Source organism: Cucumis melo, chromosome 3 (genome assembly GCF_025177605.1).
Source record: "Cucumis melo cultivar AY chromosome 3, USDA_Cmelo_AY_1.0, whole genome shotgun sequence".
NCBI classification, from domain to species: Eukaryota; Viridiplantae; Streptophyta; class Magnoliopsida; order Cucurbitales; family Cucurbitaceae; genus Cucumis; species Cucumis melo.
The window spans coordinates 4200172-4221986 of record NC_066859.1 but is presented as its reverse complement, the minus strand read 5'-3'; the positions used below and the strand labels follow the sequence as shown (position 1 = coordinate 4221986).

The 21815-nt window shown below is 30.6% G+C and overlaps 3 protein-coding genes across 5 annotated transcripts; 1 reads left to right on the top strand and 2 right to left on the bottom strand.

The window, feature by feature from the left end:
- Positions 1-872: 872 nt before the first annotated feature.
- LOC127148598 (uncharacterized mitochondrial protein AtMg00820-like) lies at positions 873-1217 on the bottom strand. Its single transcript, XM_051082685.1, has one exon. The coding sequence runs from the start codon at positions 1215-1217 to the stop codon at positions 873-875; it is 345 nt and encodes a 114-aa protein (XP_050938642.1).
- A 4656-nt stretch (positions 1218-5873) lies between these two features.
- Positions 5874-8078, top strand: LOC103485611 (uncharacterized). Its single transcript, XM_008443285.3, has 4 exons — positions 5874-6185; positions 6280-6395; positions 6722-7126; positions 7885-8078. Exons 1-4 carry the CDS (start codon positions 6056-6058, stop codon positions 7951-7953), a joined length of 720 nt encoding a protein of 239 aa, XP_008441507.2. The 5' UTR covers positions 5874-6055; the 3' UTR covers positions 7954-8078.
- Positions 8079-8937: 859 nt separating this feature from the next.
- LOC103485612 (protein ROH1) lies at positions 8938-13847 on the bottom strand. Of its 3 annotated transcripts, none has more exons than XM_051081897.1 (3): positions 12160-13847; positions 11034-11103; positions 8938-10051 (listed from the first exon to the last, which is right to left on the bottom strand). In XM_051081897.1, the coding sequence occupies exon 1, from the start codon at positions 13447-13449 to the stop codon at positions 12274-12276; it is 1176 nt and encodes a 391-aa protein (XP_050937854.1). In that variant the 5' UTR covers positions 13450-13847; the 3' UTR covers positions 8938-10051; positions 11034-11103; positions 12160-12273. The 3 variants fall into 3 exon arrangements, with proteins under 3 accessions (XP_050937854.1, XP_050937853.1, XP_008441509.1); XM_051081896.1 differs by lacking the exon at positions 8938-10051 and adding an exon at positions 10730-10881; XM_008443287.3 differs by lacking the exon at positions 8938-10051 and having other exon boundaries at positions 10730-11103.
- Between the last annotated feature and the right edge of the window lie 7968 nt (positions 13848-21815).

Here is a 21815-nt window from a genome sequence, read left to right as displayed (position 1 = left end):
CCAAGAAACCAAATTATTACCCATAAAAACACAGTATGCAGCAACAGACTAGCGATCATCAATATTTGAAGCCCAATCGACATCAAAGAAAGCTGTTATAGACAAGTCAGTATTTGGTTGAAATAAAATGTCATAATGCTTAGTACCACTGATATAATGAAGTATCCGTTTAACAACCTGCCAATGAAGATCAATAAGTTTCTGCAGAAATTGACTAAGGTGATTTACTATATAGGATATGTTCAATCGAGTATTAGTGAGATATTGAAGAGCCCCAAGAGTACTTTGATATATAAACGGATCCTCTAAAGGTATGCCATCAGTAATGGATAGATGCTTGCCTAGGACACTCGGGGACGATGCTGGTTTTAAGTCAGTGAGCTGAAGCTTATGTAGTCAACGTACTTTTCTTGATTCATAATAAATCCGGACTCAAGATAATGAATCTGAAATCCAAGAAAATAGTGTAGAGGCCCAAGGTCCTTTAAAGCAAATTTAGCATCCAACATGGTTATCAATCTACTAATTTCAACAGAATTATTGCCAGTAACTATCACATCATCCACATAAACCAGAAACAGAATGACACAATTATGCTTTCTGAAGATAAAAAGAGATGAATCAGATTTGGAGTTAATAAAACCAAGCTTCAGAAGTTCATTGGTGAGAGCAGTATTCCAAGCACAAGGTGCTTGTTTCAAGCCATATATTGCTTTATTCAATTTGAAGACATAGTTGGGAAAAGTAGAGTTAACATACCTAGAAGGTTGAACCATGTAGACAACCTCTGTTAAACTACCATTAAGGACAGTATTATGAAAGTCGAGTTGTCTTAAATACCAACCTTTCGAAACTGCCAAGCTGAGGACTATTCAAATGGTTGTAGCTTTAACGACCAGAAAGAAATCAACACCCAGGTTTTGATGAAATCCATTGGCAATAAGTCGTGCCTTATACCGTTGGATTGTCCCATATGAGTTCCTCTTAATTCGAAATATCCACTTACTGCCAATCACATTCAAATCTGAAGATGGTGGAACTAGGTGCCATGTTTGATTTTTGACAAGAGCAATATACTCCTCATCTGTCGCTTGTTTCCAAGAGGGAGTAGTCAAAGCATCCTTAACCCTCGTCGGTTTTGTTAATGACCAGTCAATCAAGGACGTGGAGAGAAGGGTTTTTGGTTTGAATATACCTGCTTTAGCCTGATTAGTCATAGGATGAGAGGGTAAAGGTATGGTATTTGGGAGTACATTATTATCCTGAGATAGTTTCAACAAACTAACTAGATTTTTCTTAATTTAAGGCACACACAAAATATTGTCAAGTCTTAAACAATTTTTCTCATCAGTTAAACTTGCATAACCAACACATGATATTTGCAATTTATTTCCATTCTCAACAACTACATTTTCATTACTTGAATAATCAGCAATATTCTACAGATTTGTATGATCAGATGTAACATGATTTGTGGCACCACTATCGACATACCAGTTTGTATCAACCACAGTCTCAAGTGTGGCTAATGAAGATGAGTTCTAAGTGGTAATAAAGGCAGCAGCAGAAATTTGTTTTCCATTTTGATTTGGATTAAATCCTTTATTCTGATTTACATTTCCAGCAACTATTTTATTGTATCTATCAAAGAAAATCAAAGCTGAGTGGCCATATTTTCCACATACCTAACATGTAGGTTTGTTACCTCTTCCTCGACCACGTCCGCGGCCATTAAAGTTGTTTCACTGTCCATTTTGATTAGATTGGTTTCCATCAAAATGATAAACATGAGAGTTCTGTCGAGTATCATTCAGTCTATTTTGCGCTATATTGACAAAGGGATTTGAGATAATAGTTCGTGGATTTCTTTAAGAGTTTTGATGTTCAAGGCGCTTTTCAAAGATCAATAACTCAGATTGCATATCTAGCCAAGATATGTCGGATAAAATAATAGTAAAGACGCCTTGCAATTTATACAAGTGTAAGCAAGTAATTGGTAAAGAAATCTTCGTCCAACTAATTTCTAACCATTTGAATGTTCTTTAATTTTTTTTATAATTACGTGAGGATGCTGAGGTGGCATTTTGTGAGGATCCATGTATTGCTTGTGTGGCAACCTTCTCCAATACATATGGCAAATAGGTAAAAAAAATTGAAAATATATATATTTGATCACAACAAGATTATATGAAAAACATGAAAGAAAAGTAAAAAAGTGAGAAAATTTAGGAGAGAAACAAAAATAGTTGAAAATGAAGTCAAATCAGAGTGGGATCGACTGAAGATAAGAAAATGAATAATTAATAACAAAAAAAAAAACGACGACAAGTGAAAGAATATTGAATTTTGACTCGTTTTTTGTCAATTAAAATTAAAATTTTGCAATAACAGGTTCGAATTTCAAAAGTTTTTTCATATTCTTTTGAAGTATACAATGGATCAAGTAGATATCACCTCTTCAGTGGAGAGGAAGTTAGATTCAATCAAAGTCATCAAATTTTTTAATTGAGAGAATTCTATCTTATATGAGGTTTATGTATTTATTTTTGTTGAGACTCTCTTACTTATTCAACATGTAAATGTTTCTCACTCTTGTAAAATTCCTATAGAAGACAACAAATTTCAAGGACACAAATATTCAACCTATAGAACAGATTGTGTTCAAATAAGGTCGTAAACGAAGTTGGTCATAATCTAGCAACTTTCACTTCTTCATACGAGATCTCCTCTTCTAGTGAAGCTTTTTCCTCTCCCTATTTTATCCCTTATCCTCCAAAGGATTGATCTAAGGTTGTTGGGTTATTCTATTGATTTTTGTGAATATTAATTTCAAAAAAAATTCTTCAAAATTTTAAAAGAGCATCATTTTGTAAAGTTCACAACAACAAAAACCTTCTCTTCATATATATATATATATACACACACTATGTATAACCTTTAAAAGTAAATTAGAAAGTTTTTTAAAGTTTATATACTAACTATTATATTGAAAGTTAATGATTAAATATTATAAATTATAATTATAATATATCCATTTACAAATAATAATAATAACAACAAAGAGTAAGAGTAAGAAATGAAAGTATATGTCAGAATTTAATCTAATAATACCAAGAGAAGAGAATGAGGGTTGTGACATATTTTATACTTACATTTATTTTCTTTAAACTTCCAAAATCTCAATTTTATTCGTATTTTAATATTAGACCATCAAAATTACGTAAATATATAAATTATATTTATTATATATATTTGAGTATTTAATTTTTATCATTTGTAAGTCTGATCTCTACGATCATTGTAATCTTGAGGGTCCAATTTTAATACTTTTAGAAATTTAGAGACTTATAATTATTATTGTTGAAAAATTACGTATGTAATTGCAATTACTATCATATTTTAGAGGTAGTTTTTGCAATTTACCCTATTGTTAATTTTGTTATAAAATGGAACGAAAAGAAAAGTAACAAACATAAGAACGAAGAGATTATTGAGAGAAGAAAGTAAAGACTAAGAGCATAATGTATTATTCTCAATTAATGTGCTCTTACAAATAAATCTATACAGTATCTATTTATAGGATTGTAAGAACACTGGTTGTAAAAAGCAAACACAAAGATGAGACAAAAAACACTTATGGAAAATAACGTGGAGGTTAATGTAGATCAACTTTGTACCATATGAGAATTAACATATATAATTTATCGTATTTATAATACTTCTCTTAGATATCCATATAGTGTATATACATATATTTATATGTCTATTTAAAACCTTGGTAGGAAAAATTTAAGTCAAGAAAAAAAAGGTACATTGTTCATATAAAAATTTAACAACCCTATTACAAATCTTCCTAGGAAAATTGAATGGGATAAAATCAAAATCAAGGGGAAAAAGAGTGCAACATATTTACTTTTCTCATGAAAGTATCAACAGAGAGTTTAACTTTAGGATTTATATTATACACTAATAATAATGATTCTTTAGTATATATGTATATACATATACAGTGTTGTTTATTTTTCTTAAAAAAAAATCCAGTAGTTGGGTAAAGTTTCCAAGAGCATGCACATTACACAGAGACACTTTTATCTATTATTTTCCTCTTTTTAATATTCAATATTAGATAGGGCCAAAAACTCACCAAGAACAAGAAAAACCTACTCATTCTCTCTTAGGCAGCTGCAGCCATTTTCTTTTACACCAAATAATCATAAACAATAATTATTAAATACTTATTAATTAAAACCAATCTATATCATCTTTATCATCTCCACCTTAGATTCTTTAGTTTCAACAACAAGAAAAACATAGTAATTCTTAGCTAGGCACATGTTTTAATGATAACAAAATCACAAACTTCCTAAGTTGATTGCAAAATCTGACTAAGTAAACTCACTTGATTGTCTCATGTCATTGATGGTAAATTTATAACTTAAAAGAAGTTTCCTGCAAAACAATAAAAACTAACCTACCGTTTTGGTGCTTGTCAAGGCATTTCGATGCTTAAATTAGATTTCAATACAAAAATTAAAGAAAGTAGTTTTCTTAAGGAGGAATTGAGCTTCTAATTATATTGGAGTTCATAGATCTTCCACATCTCTATATAGTTATAATTTTACTTGCTTTTTTTTTTTCATTCGAAACGACAATCGTCAAGAGCTAGATTGAGCTATTAGGGATGTTCTAGACTAGAGAGGCAATTTTGAATTAGTATATGTTGAAGGATTTATTGGTCGAGTGTTGTCCATCGACAGTGAAGACTTTGATTTCCTTTTCTTCTATTTACCAATTTTGAGTTTGTTTTTTAGATTAGGTAACTCTCGGAGCTTCATTTTTATCTTTTAAAGGTCTAATATCGTGCATAACAAAAATAAAAATAAAAAATAATATCATCATTTCCTTTGTTATTATTTCACATTGGGACATGACATAATACAGGTCTCTGGTGTTTTTTTTTTTTTTTTTCCTTAGGATCTAGTTTTCTCATCTTAACAATGGTGTGTTGTTCTTTTAAATTCCTTGGTCTTCTTTTGAAAGTTTTGCAAAAGGGTCAAAGTCACTTTTGAGTCCTCAAACATTAAAATAAAAGAAGCAAAGAAAGATAAATATAAATAATGGTATAAAAATGCATCAAAGTATGAGCATCATGACCCTGTGTAAAGCAAACATTATTTATATATATATATATATATATATATATATAAAAAGTAAAGATTTCAAGAAAGGAAAGATAAAGCAAAGATTATATATTATATTATATATGGTTTGAAAAAAGAGAGGAAAAAAAGAACTTGAGAATGAATAATCACTCACTCAAGTAATCATTTAAGAATAATAAACCCCATCATTACTCCTAGAGCCACTCTAAAAAAAATTTATATACAAATCCAACAAAAAAAAAAAAAAAAAAAGAACTTCGAAATTAAAGTTTAATTTAAGTTTGTAATTTTAAAATTGACAAAGTATTATAAAGATTTAATTAAAGTTTATTACTGGAATAGTGATATATGTTAAAATGTAAAGACTATTTAGTGTCTTGATTAATCTCACTAAATAGTAAATAATAATATTTTTATATAAGAAAAACTCATGAAATAGATTAAACTCATCCTCTCTCATCTTCTTTTAAGACGATTCTCTCTGTGACAAACTCTTCTAAAAAAGTTTTAAGGATGGGAAGATTTTTTTTTAATCCAACGTATATTCCATAGTCCATTATTCAATTCTTTCTTTGACATCTTCAATTCACCTCCTTTTTCTTGGAATTACTATGGTAGTTTTTCCACAAACCAAAATCATGACAACTTTTACTGTATGTATAAAAATAAAAAAAAAATAAAAAAACACATAAAAGTGCACATTCTTCAATATTTTGTCTGTCATCCATTGAAAGCTTTTGCTACGGCGGAGCCTCAACATTTGTTCTGTCATTTCAACTCCCAATTCCAACTCCTTTCCTCTCTCTCTCTTTGCTCTTTATTTCTTCAAAAGACCCTGCGCCTCTCTTCATTTCATCTTCAAAACAACTTAAAATTTTTCAAACAAAACGAAGATGAAGATCCGTTTATTGTTGCTTGTGTTCTTGTGTTTTTTGTTTCATATGTGTTACTCTTCTGTTACCATTGTTGTTGATGGTGTTTCAGATTGGAAAGATCCCTCTGTCCATATTGGAGATTCCATCAGTAAGAGCACTCACTCAACAAAAACAAAACTTATACTCTTTCTTCATGATTTCTTTCTTACTCTGTTTTCTAAATCCTTTTGCTTTTTTCTCAGTTTTCAAGCACAAGTTTCATTATGAGCTCTTCATTTTCCGTGATCAAAGAGCTTTTGATCTTTGCAATTACACTCATGCCACTCTTCTCACCAAACCCAATTCCACTTCATTCATGGTATCTCTCTCTCTCTCTTCTCTTTATTTTTTATGAACGAGTGTTCGAACTTCTACCTAACTTGTCTTTGGTGTTAACTTAATAGAATCTGGGTGTTCATAAAATGGCTCATCTTTCCCTCTTTCTTTATTCTTGTGGGATTCGCTAAATTAGTTGAAATTTGTCACTTTTAGCCAAATTCCTAACTGGGTTTTGAGTTTCTACTCATTTTTACTTGTGGGGTTTATGAAATTAGTATAAAAATTCCTTCTTTCTCCAGATTTCCATGAGTTTTGAGTTTCTGATAAGTCTTTTTTCTATCTGTTTTTGAACTTCAAAAATTTCAGTGGCATCCATCAAGGCTTGGCATTTTCTTCTTTTCCTTCAACAATGGCTCTAAAAGCTCTTGCAATGGCTCTCAAAAGTTTGCTGTGAAGGTCTCTGCTTCATCTCCGCCTCAAAGTTCCCACCTTTCTCCACATAACCCTCCAATGGCGGCTCCGGCACCGGTTTCCAATGGAGTTTTGCCGTCTACTCCGGCATACCCTTGGCCGTTTCACCCTCGGCAGGGGGCGTCGTCGCCAAGTCCGTCGCCGGGAATGCCGCCGAGTGCTAGTGTGCCGTTGACGGTGCCGGCGAAAGGAGGAGGTATGGCGTTTATTAACAGTAATCCGGCGGTTCCACTTCCCACCGGCGAAGTGGATACGGCCACTATTCGACCTTTGCAAACATCGAACGATGGAACTCATAGGGTACCCTTTCTCTCTCACACCTTCTTTCTCTCTCTAGATTTGCTAGGGCTACAGATGTCACTCCAATTTCGTTACTTCTTCTTTTTTCTTTTCAAAATTATTTTAGTAACCAGGGAAATGATAAGTTAAATTTTGCTCCGAAGCTTGAAACTTTTAGGTAAACTTAAAAACTATATTTTTAGAAAGCTTATTATTATTATTATTTTTAACATGATTTTTAAACTATTTATAAGCTTAATTTTGAAAAATCAATAATAAAAATGTTAAATGGTTATCAAATGAAAATTCATATTCTTTAATACCGAAATTTTGTTACTATAATTAATTGATAATTTAGGTAACCAATACTTTAAAAATGTCAAATAGGTCCACTTTCTTGAAATTTAAATTTAAATTTTGAATCTAATAAAAAAAATTCACCTATTCAGACCCTAAAACCAAAAAAAGAACTCATTTTTTTGTTGGTGTGATTAAAAAACAAAACTAAATTAGACAGAAGTAAAAAAAAGTGCCAAAATAGTAGACAAAAATGATGAATTTGTTCACAACCTTAGCTCATATATGAAGAAGAAAAGAAGGGTTTTTTAAGGCAAAAGTCAAAAAGAGAAAAGAGAAAAGTGGTTTTACATCCTTGATTGAAGGACAAAAAAAAGAAGAAAGTATGTTCATATTTGACATGATGATGAACTTTACCATTGATGATATTAAAAGAGTGATGATTGTTTATTTGTTACTAATACATATATTTTCGTATGCAGAATGTGCAGGTAATTATGGCAATTCCTCTTCTACTTAAAATGACTTTAATTTCAATCTTGTTTCTATAGAAATAGAAAGAGAGATGTGATTTGATTTTAGAGTATCCCAATTTTTGTGTAAAAAAAATGATGAAGGTAATGTTTTAGAATGGTTGATGATGATGAGATACAATCAATCAATGCATTTGGATTTTCTAAACTTTGGATTTCTATTTATAGCCACATGCTCAACAATCAAATTCAACTATATATTTAACTACAAAGTGCTTTTTCTCCTTCCACTAAGATAATATATTTTATAAGTTTACATCATGATGTTGGCCATATAGATTGATGTTTTGAGTCTATTGTAATGGTGGGAAGGTCTTTCCACAGGTTGTCAATGGTATTTTTCTTTTGCCATTTAGCAGGCTTCATCTTTTATTTCTTTTCTTTCTTTAAAAGAAAAAAGGGTAGTTAATATTGTCTAATAAGTTCTTTAAAAATGTATATGTTATCTTTCAACTTCCAATTTAAAAAAATGTTTATTTAAAGTTTTTAATTTAAGAAATGTGCAATCTTTTGACCTTTTCAATCTATCAAAGATGTTGAAGTTTTAGGTTTTAATAAAGATAATCCAACTTGAACTAATCCAATTCATAAACTTAACTTTGTTTGAATGCTTCCCATGACTTTGGACTTTTATTTTCTCCATGGACTAAGGTTTTTATTTACTTGATTTTTAAGGTTTCGATGTCTTAACCAATTAATTGAATGGAATAACCTTTTGCTTAGTGTTATAATGATTACTAAGTTGGTCTTGGTGTCATTTTGGGCATAGTCAAGTTCTAAATTAAACTTTCGTGTCGATTTCTACGTTCCACAAACGACAAGGAAAAACATGAACTTCTTCTACTCCTAAGCCAACGCCAATGACTATAATCTCAAAGAAAGCAAAGAATATTTGAAAGAATAAAGCTCAAAATTAAATGAATTATCCAAGACTACTTTTGATGGTTCAATTACTTTTAGTACATGTAAGATGTACTATAAGATGACTCTTTTAGAACCATATTTCTCAAAACATACTACTTTTTAATTATTCAAATTCGTGAAGAAAACTATTCATAAAGTTACAACAACACTAAATTACTCATAACAAATAAATGAAAATAAAATCAATAGTCCAATATTTTTCTCAATCTTATCCCAACCTGCAACAATGCCCACTCTATCTCCTAGGGTCAAATCTCCATTATTCTCTATCCATGGAGATGCTATTTGTATATACCCAAATCTCATTCAAGTTCGAAAATCCAATCCAATATTTATGAAGGAAACTTAGATTGTGACCTAGTCTAATCGTTCTTCATTATTTCTTTCGGGTTAATAATTTGGTTCATGATTATTGGCAAGAACTTATTGTAGGTCACCTTAGCGAAACGCTCCAACGTCCAAACTTCATTAAATTCTGGGTCTAAGAATCTTACAAGATTCTGAATGAATGGTCAAATTTGTAAACCTAAAATCACAGGTGTCTTATCATGCTGAAAGAAAATGATTTTTGGTGGGTACTCTAGTTTCCTTTATCATGAAAAGAATATCAAGAACTAATGGTTAATGGAAAAGAGAGAGTTAACATCGAAGATTATGAGGAATGGGACCCTGTCCCATGATTTGTAGGACCCAACCCAGTTCATCAACTATGGAGAGAATAGCAAGGGATGCCCTAAAAGGATAGAATCGAGGAGGCCAAGAAGAAACCAGAATTCCCAACATGTCAAAACTCAACAAAATTGAGGGACCTAAGAGGGATTCGTTACAATGTCAACTTCTTTATCATAAGGGATCTCTTACAGAAAAGCCATACCACAAAAAACCAGCACTAAGAAAAATTTGAGTGAAGATTAGACTGCAATGTGTATGGTAGATAGAAGTCAAAGTCTACCAAAGGAGGGACCCCGATCATCATGGAATTTGATATATTGTCGAGTTCCTCCGAAGGAATAGCTGGGGAAGATTGTACTCAAACAACCAGCACCTCAAAAAAAATTAGATGAAGGTTTTACTTTATTAGAAATGATGCATAGAAGAAGTCAAACTCCATAAGAGAAGGGACCTCGGTGGAGTTTTGATGAAATCGTGTGACTTCTTCAGAAGGGGTTCATCTAGAATGTGAATGATAATACTACAAAAAAAGATAGAATACCAATAAAAATCAATGAATAAAGACACACATACATGCTAGCAACATAATACACATCATCAAGTTAGAGGCAGAAACACCGGATTTAAATGGGAGAAGAGCTCTTAAGAGACCGAAAAGAAATGGAAGAATGGGAGAGAGCCTTTAAGAGACCGAAAAGAAAAGGAAGGTCATGTTTACCCTATGTGAAACGTAATGAACCAATTGCAATCAGAAAAAGTGGAACATGTTTTATTACAATTGAGGTCGTTTACTTGTGTTACCTACGCGTACTAACATCTAAGACCCAATGCCAAATTGGTAATCAAAAAACACAATCAACTGATATGTAATGATTGATCAATCAATTATGTTTGAAAATTATGTTATCGTTATTGTTACCATAACTAGTGTTATTGTTACATTATTAGAAATATGAATTTGTCAAACGGTAACAATAGTAACGCTAACGATAACAATAAATGTGATAGATCCATAATTATAAGTACACGCTATCAAAAGTAATCTAATCATATTTAGATGGTGGAATAAAACTATCGATAGATAGAATCTCGTTACAAGCATGGCCTAAAATTAATCCAAAGGGCTATGCTTAAACATAACAGAGAATCGTCATGACTCAAGCAGAAGAAGAAACAGACAAGGAATGGAAAATCAGCCTTTCAAGATCCAAACAAAAGAACAAAAACATTGAATTTCAACTACCAACTGAAGTGTGCAAACAAGTCTTTTCCTCATGGCAAACAAAGCAACTAAAAACTCCAAGTCTCAGACAGTCAGTGCAACGTATGGAGTAACTTTTATGATTAGCACTGTAAAATAAGTGTTGTGGAAAAAGGAGACAGTCAAACCCAGCAGGGATTTCACTCTTTAAATCGAAGAGGATAAAGTCAAAATATGTTGGTTAGGATAATTTTCAAAGTCAAATTTAGACTTTGACCAAAAGTGTAAGAACAAATCTTACCATTATGCTGACCAAGTTGTCAAACTCTCTCTTTCCTTCAAGGGTCAGCATTCCTCGAACTTCGCAGATCCTGTAGAAGACCAAATCAAGATCAGATCTCAACAATAAAATAATCACAAGACCAGAAAGTTTAATCAAATTGTCAAAGCTTCAACCAAAGACCTTCTTCAATTCTGTCAGTAACGATTTTTCATGACCACAGAACAAGGGACACGACAATCACCTGGACCACCATATCCTTCTTTCTTCCTCTGTAGCCACCGAAGAGAGTAGTGCAGGATAGATTTTCTCCCACCCTATGCTATGGGGCAAACTTAACAAAGAAGTTCAAACAAACTAAAAACAAATCCATCCATCTGGTCAGAAACAGAACTTCTTGGTTATGCATGCAGTTTTTAAATCCCTAATTTCAAGTTTGTAATATTAACAGGAAGGCAAAGGGGGTGGGCTAGTCATGGCAGAAGATAAGACACCTTTGAAAAGTAATTGTCCAATACGTTCATCGAACTTTTTGTATCCTCCTGATCTTGAGAACAGCCGTAGTACAATAAACACTAACATTCCATTCCTTGTTTTCAGTATATCAAAATGTAATCCAGATTTAACATAATATTTCAAAAGTGGAGGGGTAGAATTGAAAGAAGGGCTCAGAGAAACCTTTCGTGTTGAAAGGATGATATGATGCTTTCCAAGGATGTTAATTGGGAAGAAGTGAAGAGCTTCCCATCTCATAAAATAAGTCAAGGGATGCCAATTACAATGGGATAGAAAGAGGATTACAAAGAGAATCCATCAATGAATAGGAGATGAACATTTTTGATTAGCTTACTCACAGGATCTCAAAGAAAGAACACCAAGAGAACACAAATCTATTATCGAAAGATAAATGAAACTTTTGATAGTAATGTCATTTTTTTCCAGCAGAATTGTATAAAACATGGATCAAGAGACTGTGTAAATAACAATGAACAATACATGTCAACCGTGGGCTGATAAATATGGCATTGTAAAACAATATGACATTACCAATACCAACAGATGGAGGAGATCCATGCCAATCTTTTTCAAATCCAAATTTCTTTACACAATATACGCTTGAGTAAATAAATACAAAGAGTCCCCTCACCATTTAGTAACTTGTCACTCTCGTCTTCATATTTTCATCCTCTGTTCTTTCTCTTATTCCTAGAAGAAACCATGGAAACCAAAGTAGAACATTGTTTTAAAGGTCCAACAAATTCTATTCAGAGTGATTTGCTCGTCCCAAAGAATCAAGCCCTTCAGTCCTGCTACGAACAATCCTGTGAAAAACTTCCCTCACTTGCCGCTCCAACGAGTCCAATCCAGTCCTCAGAGTATCACAAACTGTGGTTAGCTCTTGCACTCTCTGTCTCAGCTCTGCTTCTTTCTCCTCTGCCAATGGGAATTGAGCTGAATCTGCCAAATCATTCATGAGACGCGTACACTTCTCAATCTGATTAATCTCCTTCAACAGCCCACATGAATTTCTTCGATCTCGCTTCTTCGACTCCTCCACAATTCGATCATGGAGTTGAAGGATTGGAGAAGCCCACGGGAAATTTCGAGGCAAGGAGAAATGAACCTGCAAGCCGCGATCCTGACAAGGAATAGCTGCCACCAACGCCCACATTACAAACAACAACACCATGTTCATTGTAAATACAGGAACTGCAAGCCCATTTGTAGTCAAAAGCTCAGTCGCTTTAGGGGCTGCTAAATTGTTACCAATCGATTGCAGCTGCCTCGCAGCCGACCACGACCGCGAAACGCTCCACGAAAGCGATCGAAAGTGACCCAACGACCGTGGATCCTTCGAGGCATTGTTCCGTCCGAAAGAACGATTGCGATGAGCAAGAGCAGAGGTATGTGAATCTTTCTCATCCAACATACAAATAGCCAAGTCAATAAGAGCCTTCTTAGCACGACGAAATTGCCCCTCACCAAGAGTTTTCTGATTATTACAATTATCCAACGCACTAAGAACAATCTCCAAAAGCTTTTGCCATTGCCGGAGCTGCTCAATCCCATCACGAATCGCATTACAAACATCAAGCGCCTTAACGCTTCTCTCCGAATAATCAGCAACCAAACGGTCCAAAGGGGGTCTAGAGATTTGAGATTTGTGGCTGATGAGAACAAGCTTAAAATCCTCCTGACAAGACAAGAAGGAATTCAAAAGCTTATGAACCCATGATAGGGAAAGCAAGTCATCAGGACCAACCGATGCTAGGTCCAAAAACCGGTCAGCAACTTGTTTCTGAAAGAAATCAAGATCTTGCTCAGGAGACGTGGGAGAACCATCCATAGCGTAAAGCTGATCACGGCGAATACCTTGAACCGGACGGCCAATGTTGGTAAAAGCAGCCGACGAACCCTGGTAATCCGTAGCTGGCATCCTCGCACAAAGAGACACCTTTTTCACATATCACGAACCAGAAACCCTAATCGAGAAATACCGAAATGAAAGAGGAGGGATTTAATTAAATTAATAGTCGATCAATTTTGGTTCGACCAAACAGAAAATTGAGAGCTTGGAAATGGAATTCCGCCGAAACTAGGCCACTAGGCTAAATCAACGCCGGAAGATTGAAGGTAGATCGGAATTGAAAAAGGGAAATGGAAGAAAGGGAGAATAGAGAGAGAGAGAGAGAGAGAGAAGGATGAGAAAATGAAGGGGAATGAAAATGAAGGAATTTAGAAATGGTGATGATGATGAGGATGACGATGACGATGGAGATGAAAAATGGTTGAGATGGAAAACCTAGAGAGGAAGCCCCTTTTATTGGGAGAATTTACCACCGCGTGTCTCTCTTCGGCAGTTGTTCAAATTGCAATATCAAAGGGAAAAAAATAAAAAAAAAAAAAACATTTAACAAATTCCTTCTTTTCTTTCTTTTTTTCTTTTTTTAATTCTTTTAATGCAAATTAAGATGAATACAGAAAATTATTATTATTTAATGAAAATATAACTTAGAGAGATAGAATTTAAGATCTTTTTGTTAATCTTAAAACTTTCATGCGAAATTGAAAAGAATTATTGGTTATTTTGGAATGTTTTAAGAAAAATAAAATGAATATTGGGGTAACTTTGGATAGAGAAAGGGCAGTATACTATTATTATTGTTTTTTTCTATAATTCAGCCATATTTGAATTTTACCCAACAAAATTATTTTTCTTTTAAGAATATAATTTAAAATTAAGCTACTATCGCTATAATATCTTAAATATGAATACGACATCCATCAAACTCTTTTCTTTCTTTCTTTCTTTTTATTTTTTTTTTTCTTTTTTTTTTAATATAATAATAATATTATTATTATTATTATTATTATTATATTGGAAAAAGAAAGTAAATTGAAGAAATATTAAGTTAAAGAAAATGCATAGGTTACATATTTAGTAACCCAATTTCAAATATTTTAAACCATACAACACAATATCATATGCTAACCTTTAATTTCAAATGTCAGTTTACTATCCAATTCCATTTCTTTTATAATCCAAATATATTATTAACTGTTTTTGGTTTTTGAAAGTTAAAAAAGTTTACTTTCTCTTATCGTTTCCATAATTTTCTTCTTTTGAGTCGGTACAAACTCTCGTTTAAACTTCAAAAATAAAAAGGAATTTTTAGAATTACTCTTTATAGGATTTAGAATTTGGCTTCATCTTTTAAAATGTTTAGTAAAATATAAAAAAAATATATATATATATATAGAAAAGATGTATATAGACTTGGTTTTCAAATCTAAAAACAAGAAATCAAGGCTATGTTTGTTAGGCCTTCCGTTTTTAGTTTATTGTTTTCAAAAACCAACTCTAATTCTTTTTAATTCCTTACTATAATTTACGTCTTTTTCAAGTGAAGAAGTTGAAATCTTAACCAAATTTAAAACACATGGACAAGTTTTAAAAACTGTTTTTTTTTTTTTTTTGAGTTTTCAAAATGTTCACCAAATAAGAATTTTCAAGTTAGAAGTGGTTTTTATAAAATTAGTTTTTTCTTTAAAATATATTCACCTTACTTTTTTCGCAAAATATCTTAAATTAGGATTTAAATTTTAAATTCTTACTCAATCTAATCATCAAAATTAACAAACTTTTGGTACATGTTAGTTTAAATTTAACTATCTTTTATTGGAAACATTATGAATTTAACAAAACAATATCCAAATAAAAGAAATTTATAATCTTAGTTCATCTATAATGTTAATTTTAAATTGTAATTTTTCATATTTAGGGTTTAAATCACATCCATCCACGAAAAGGTACGTCACTACGATAAAAAAAATATAGTCATAACAGAGAAATAGAATGATTATCCGTACAAATCCATTTCTTTGATTAGATCCTAATGTTTTATATTCTTTTTTTAACTTGTAGATACAATAAATTAAAACCCTTATCCAATAAAATAATAATCTTAAAAACAAAATTAAAATAAGATTAGTATTTTTAAATTACATAATTTGGAATTAGTTTTGAAATGAAAATGAAAATAAATTAAAAGATGAGTATGATTGAGTCTGACCAGGTGAGGAGAATGTCTTTATTACAATTATATATTTATAGAAATAATAAAATCCCTAATAAATAAATAAATAAATAAGAGAAATGAATATTTGCCATACTTTGCTTGAAATTTCATTAATGAGCACATGTATTTATAAATGCCATATTTATTTTTAAATATATGGAGAAATTATATGCAATGTATATATGGAAGATGATCATCATCATCATCATCATCATCATATTTATTTATTTCTTTCTTTCTTTCTTTCTTTTTAAATCAGTCTTTAATGTTGGATATTTCTAATATTTTAATTACATAACAATTATTATTATCTTAATTAGTACATATAATAACAATCAATACATTCCCTAATAATTTTTTAAATTTATTAATATTTTGTTTACGCAAAAATTAGGTTTATATATATAAACTAATTTCAATTTGTTATATTTAGAAATGTTTCCTAACCTTTCATTTACATAAATATAAATATATTTGAAATTAAATTCTCAGATTTTAGGAAAACTTTTTAAAATGTATTTAATTTTATTATTATGAATTGTGGAATATTTGGTGAATGCAACAAAATGAGATAACAATGTATTCTTATTAGTTATCATTAGGAATCGGGGTTTTAACAAAATTTGTTGGAATGGAAACATTTGAACAATTTATTTTGTTTACAAAAGGTTTAAATTATATTTTAGTCTATGTTTGTTTTTTTTTTTTTTGGATTTTACATATTTTGGTTTTAAAACTTTCACAAGGTATAAATTAGTTCATGTAATTTAAGAAAATCAATGTTAGAATCTGTGTTTTAAAAATCCCAACACAATTTTACACACAATAAAGGAAGAATATATAAACAATGTAATTCAATGTTTAATTTTGAATTGTGATAACAATAGAAAGTAGAACGACTTTCTAATAAAAAATAGAAAAATCTAAAACAAAATAGTTGTTTTCAAAATTAAATAGATGAAAATATATAAGAATTAAAATTTATAAAACCAAAATAAATCAAAGTTAAAAGTATATTTACGTAAATAAGACGTAAATTTTTATTAAAGAATGTCGGAATTTATTATAAAGAAATAGATATAGATGGAAACTATATATATATATATATATATAAAAGAAAAGTGAAGTGTTTTATTAAAACATGTGTTGATTAAAATTGAGTCCTAGAAAGGTAGAAACTACTTTTAAGGTATCTGGAAAACAACAAAGCTAAAGCTAAATGTACCAAAAAAAGAATCAATAAATTGTGTAGTAGTGATTTTCAAACTACATCATGATTTTCTATTAAGAGAAAGAAGAAACTATATTGTTTCTTTCAACTTTTGGGAATTATTAATTTGAAAGAATATTGTGTAATATTTATAAATTAGTTTTTAAGGTAAAATGGATAATGATACTTTTGTTTTTTTTTTCTTGGTTTTTTATTTAGTTTTTATTTGGTTTTTTTATTTCAAAATATTCTACATTTAATCTTTTAAGTTTAGATTTGTTTTCCAATTTAATCAATCAGTTTTAAAATGTTTCAATGTTATTACTTGGATGATTTTATGATCTACACTTTTAATATCAACATTTCACTGAATACTTACTTTTTGTTCCTAGTGTTAATGTTTATTAAATAATTTAAAAGAAACATAAATTAATACTAAAAATTATAAATTTTAAGTTCATTTCGTAATTATTTTAAAATTATTAATAAATGATTGGAAGTGGGTGTTTAATGAATGATTAAGGTTAAAGGGGATAAATCTTAAAACCTAAGGACCATATTAAATTTTGAGCTTGAGATTTGTCAAACCTCAACTTTTATGTATTGATATTGAAAACCCTTCTACTTTTGGTTCAATATTGATATTGTACTTAGGAGCCTATACATAGTCAATGTGAGGGGATCTCACTCTTAAGAAGAGCCTAAGCATATTGTATTGAGAGATCACATACAACGCTTGATAAAACATTTTTGTAGAAGTGAGGGGAGCTCAAACTTAGGGGAAGCCTAAGTTGAAATGATGAAGAATAAGCTATATGAAGGTCACGAAAGAGGAAATATGACAAATAAGTACTCTCATTATAATTGCCAAACTCTTTATATAGTGAAGTTTCATTCCATCGGGCACACTGTCCCCAAACATAGGTGATTTTGCACTGAACTGAGTTATCAATCTTTGTGTCATTACTTTTTCTGGATGCTTCCGTAACAACCCTCATGTTGAATATATTGTTTGTGACATTGTGTCCTTCGTTTGATGCACCCGTTTTTTCAAATTATATTAGTGATAAACTTATATATCACTAATCAACATGTATGATCATGGTTTATTAGCGATAGAACACCAACAATATGGTTATCCATAGTGATCTGGTGATAGACAGATAAACTTAGTTATATTTGCAAAATTTTAAAATTTTGATTTTGATTGTTATATTTGCAACTAACTCAAATAAAAGAGTGTTACGAATTAACGGATAAATTGCAAATATCACCCATAAATAATAGTGGCAGTTGCAATTACACTCGCAAACTTTCAATTGTAAAAATTAGATTTATGGATGATAAACTTGAACCCACAAACTTAAACAAATGTTACAATTTATACAATTAATGTCATTTTGAAAGTCTAATTTAACTCAATGTTAACATTTGTAGAAGTTGAAAGACCTAATTTTAACAATTTTAAGTTTGAAAGTATAATTGCAACTAAAATCATAATCATACTACTGTTTGTCCAAAATTAATTTAATTGACTTTTTCTTTTTTTTCCTCTGTAATTAATTACCATTTCCTAACAAAGATTCAAATAGATACAAATTATTAATATTAAAAATGTGATTAATACAACTTCCAAAATAGATTAATCTAGTGTGTTTTAAAGTAAAGAAGGCAATATAAATAAATTAAAGGAAGATTGGGGAGGAAGCAAAAGATATAGAATTGGAATGTGCAGCTATTGATTTGATGGAATTTTGGAATTTTGTTCCTCTGAAAAAGTAAAACCAATGTGACAAAAAGAAAGTATGAACACTTCAAACCTTTCAAATAACCATATGCTTTATCATTCATACATAAATATAATTAGAATGAAAAAGGAAAAGTGTGGGCCCTTTATATTTTATTGTTAGGAAGCATTTTGTGGCCCTAAAGAAAATATACATTATGAGATGAGACAATAAATAAATGAAAGTGTGGGGGCCTAAATAAAGAAGAGTAGAAATTGAGGGTTCTAAATGCAAAGTGTTAAGAGATTTTTTGTCATTGGCCTAACCAACAAGAAATGGTCTCTAAGTCAAAATACAAAACCAACTTTGTATCATTCTTAATTCTTTATACCTTCCCACCTTATTTCTTATCATTTTCCCCCTCAATGACAACCATTATTAACCCATTTACAAAGGTTGGTATATCTTCCTTTCATTTTCCATATATATATATATACACATATGTAATCATTTGAAAAAATAAATGTATTTAATAAATTTCTTTCTTTCTTCCTTCCCTAAAGTTATGTCAATTAAAACTCTAAACTTTTAGAAGTAAATCTCGTTTTGACATTGAAACTTTTTACTTAAGTTAGACATATGCCACGTACTAAGTCATAACATTTTCGATTTTAAGATATTAATACGCTCGTCTATTTTTCTTTGCTTGCTTATTAAGATTATGTAATAATTCTTTTTTATTGTATGATCTTCAAAGTGTACATTTTGTTTAGGCGATTTTTTTTTAATAAAAATAATGGTCATTTAACATGTAGTTTTCTTCTCTATCTCAAGGAATTTAATGTAATTATCAACAATCTATTCTTATACATAGGGTCTTACTTAAACGTTTTTTTTTAACCACGTGTGAAGTAAAAGAATTGAATTTCTAACCTCAAAGTCGCTAATTAGCTTCATTTTAATTCAGCACATGTTGACTACTTATACACGTTTGAAGCTTCAAAAAATAGGAGAGATTGTGGAGTTAAGATGAATAACAAAAACAAATTCCATTGAAGATAGATGTTTGGCACAACAAGTTGAAAGAACAGAAGCTGGAAAGAGTGGAATAGTAAACTCCACTCTTTGTTCAAAGGAGTTTGTAGACTTCACAAAAAAAAAAAAAAAAAAAAAAAATCTAATTTATGCTTCAACTTCTCATAGTTCACAACTCTCTACACTTTTTTTCCCCCTGAACACCTAAAATTTAAATAGAAATATTTATGAGATATGGTGTTTAGTTTCAATTCTCTAAAATATTAAAAAAATTCTTAACCCTTAGCTTTGTCACTCTTAGTCTTCGTAATATTTTTATAAATACAGATACATATTATTGTACCTCAAAAACCCTAAACCCTAAATTCGGCAGGGTGAACTAAAAATAATTGAAAAAAAAACCTTAAAAAATAAATACCCCAAAACCACAATTCTCTTTCAATTATCATTATTAACCACATATTCATTTGTATTTCTTACGTGTGTGTGTATATTATATATATATATATCCACAGTGAGTGGATATTAGTAATCCTAAGTACTAAAATTTATAAAGGCAATGGATCTTAATTACAAGTCCTTATCAATGGAGGAAGGTAAGTTGGATTATAAGATTTTATTATTCATAAAAAAGGATGGTTTCAAAGAGTTGACTATTTCTTTGAAAATATAAAAAGGAAACAAAAAATTTTGAAGCACTTTTTTGGATCAATCACTTTCCCAATATCACAACTTCACTAATATTTTAAAATCTCTTAGCCTTTTTGAAAATTTCAACCTAAATTTAAACAAACAATTGGTACACGTGTGGAACTCCTCCTTCTAGACTTCCATTCAACTATTTCCTAACTAAACTATGCTTTTTTCTTTTTCTTTTCCTTTTTTCCTTCAAACCAAAGAAACATCAAATAGGTCTAAATTTCTTTTTCAATTATTGCCACTAGTTTCTTTGTCCACCAACCATTTAAACATTAATACCCTATGAAACTAATAAACCGTTAATAAAACAAAATCGGGTTAAAATATCAATTTTGATCGAGTACTTGGAAGTTTCATATAAACTACACAAGTGAAGTGAAATTCCTTGATAGCTCTTATGCTTATCCACTACCCTAGGAATAGGATCACTGTCTTTATATAAAGGTGATTTTTCCTTAATACCTTATGGTGTAGAGGTGGATAACATGGTTGCTTAATGAATAGCTATAATCCAAGATCAAACATCAAATAGCTATAATCCAAGATCAAACATCAAACATCAAATAGCTATAATCCAAGATCAAACATCAAACATCAAAGTATATTACTAGTTGTCTAAATACGAGTAGAATAACTCATTGTGGAGGGTGCTATTTATAACCCATGATCAAAGTATATCACTAATTTTGAAAGATGCATTATGCACAATCTTTTAAAATTAGTCTTTGTTTTTAAATATATTTTAAATTTAGTTATTCAAAATTAATTTAGATTAAAATTAGTTTTAAAAAATTAATCACAATTTTAAGAAAAAAACCGACACAATTATGTGAATATATTTCCAAAACTTATAAAGGAAATAACAATAGACCTTTTTTAAAATATAAAAGATTTACTAACACTATTTTCAAGATTTATTAAAAATAGGGAGACTAGATCTAGATATTTGAAAAATAAAAGGACTAAAATGGAATAAACTCAAAATACAAAATCAAAACAATAGTTTTGCAACTTTATGAGAGGATGTCTAATAGTTTAGAAACCAACAAAGAACAAATACGAAATGAAAACTAGGATCAAAATGAAACTCAAACCTAAAATGAAAAGAAGAGAGGAGGAGATGTGACGGGAAGAAATGTGATGGAAGAACAGCTAAGACAAAGCCAAACTAGATAATGTAAGTTGATGGTAGTTGGTGAGCTGTTTTGATCCGATAGATGATATCAGAGAGAAGGGAAGGGAGGGCCCTACACTTTTTCAGGTTTTTCTGATGAAATAAAGGGATTAAAACCCCACAAGCGTTACCCAACTAGAGGGCACACCAAGTCCCAGATCCAGCATTTCTTGACCCTTTTGACTTTGAAATGTTCACAATCAAGTTAGAAATCCTCAAAATAATGGGGTCTTGAGGACCACTAACCCATGGCTTTCAAGTCTGTCCTATTCCTAAGTGAATGATTTATTTGCCGAACCAAGCCTATCTCAATTGACCCAGTCCAATCAAATCAAGTTGTTCCTTGTTGCTAAGACTGTTTGAAGAATCCATTTCATT

Bases quoted from the DNA above. Each gene is read 5' to 3' on its own strand.
- LOC127148598 (XM_051082685.1), bottom strand. From the start codon at position 1,217: ATGACTAATCAGGCTAAAGCAGGTATATTCAAACCAAAAACCCTTCTC.
- LOC103485611 (XM_008443285.3), top strand. From the start codon at position 6,056: ATGAAGATCCGTTTATTGTTGCTTGTGTTCTTGTGTTTTTTGTTTCAT. The intron at 6,186-6,279 runs GTAAGAGCACTC...CTTTTTTCTCAG, and splicing joins CCATATTGGAGATTCCATCA to TTTTCAAGCACAAGTTTCAT. The intron at 7,127-7,884 runs GTACCCTTTCTC...TTTCGTATGCAG, and splicing joins CGAACGATGGAACTCATAGG to AATGTGCAGGTAATTATGGC.
- LOC103485612 (XM_051081897.1), bottom strand. From the start codon at position 13,449: ATGCCAGCTACGGATTACCAGGGTTCGTCGGCTGCTTTTACCAACATT.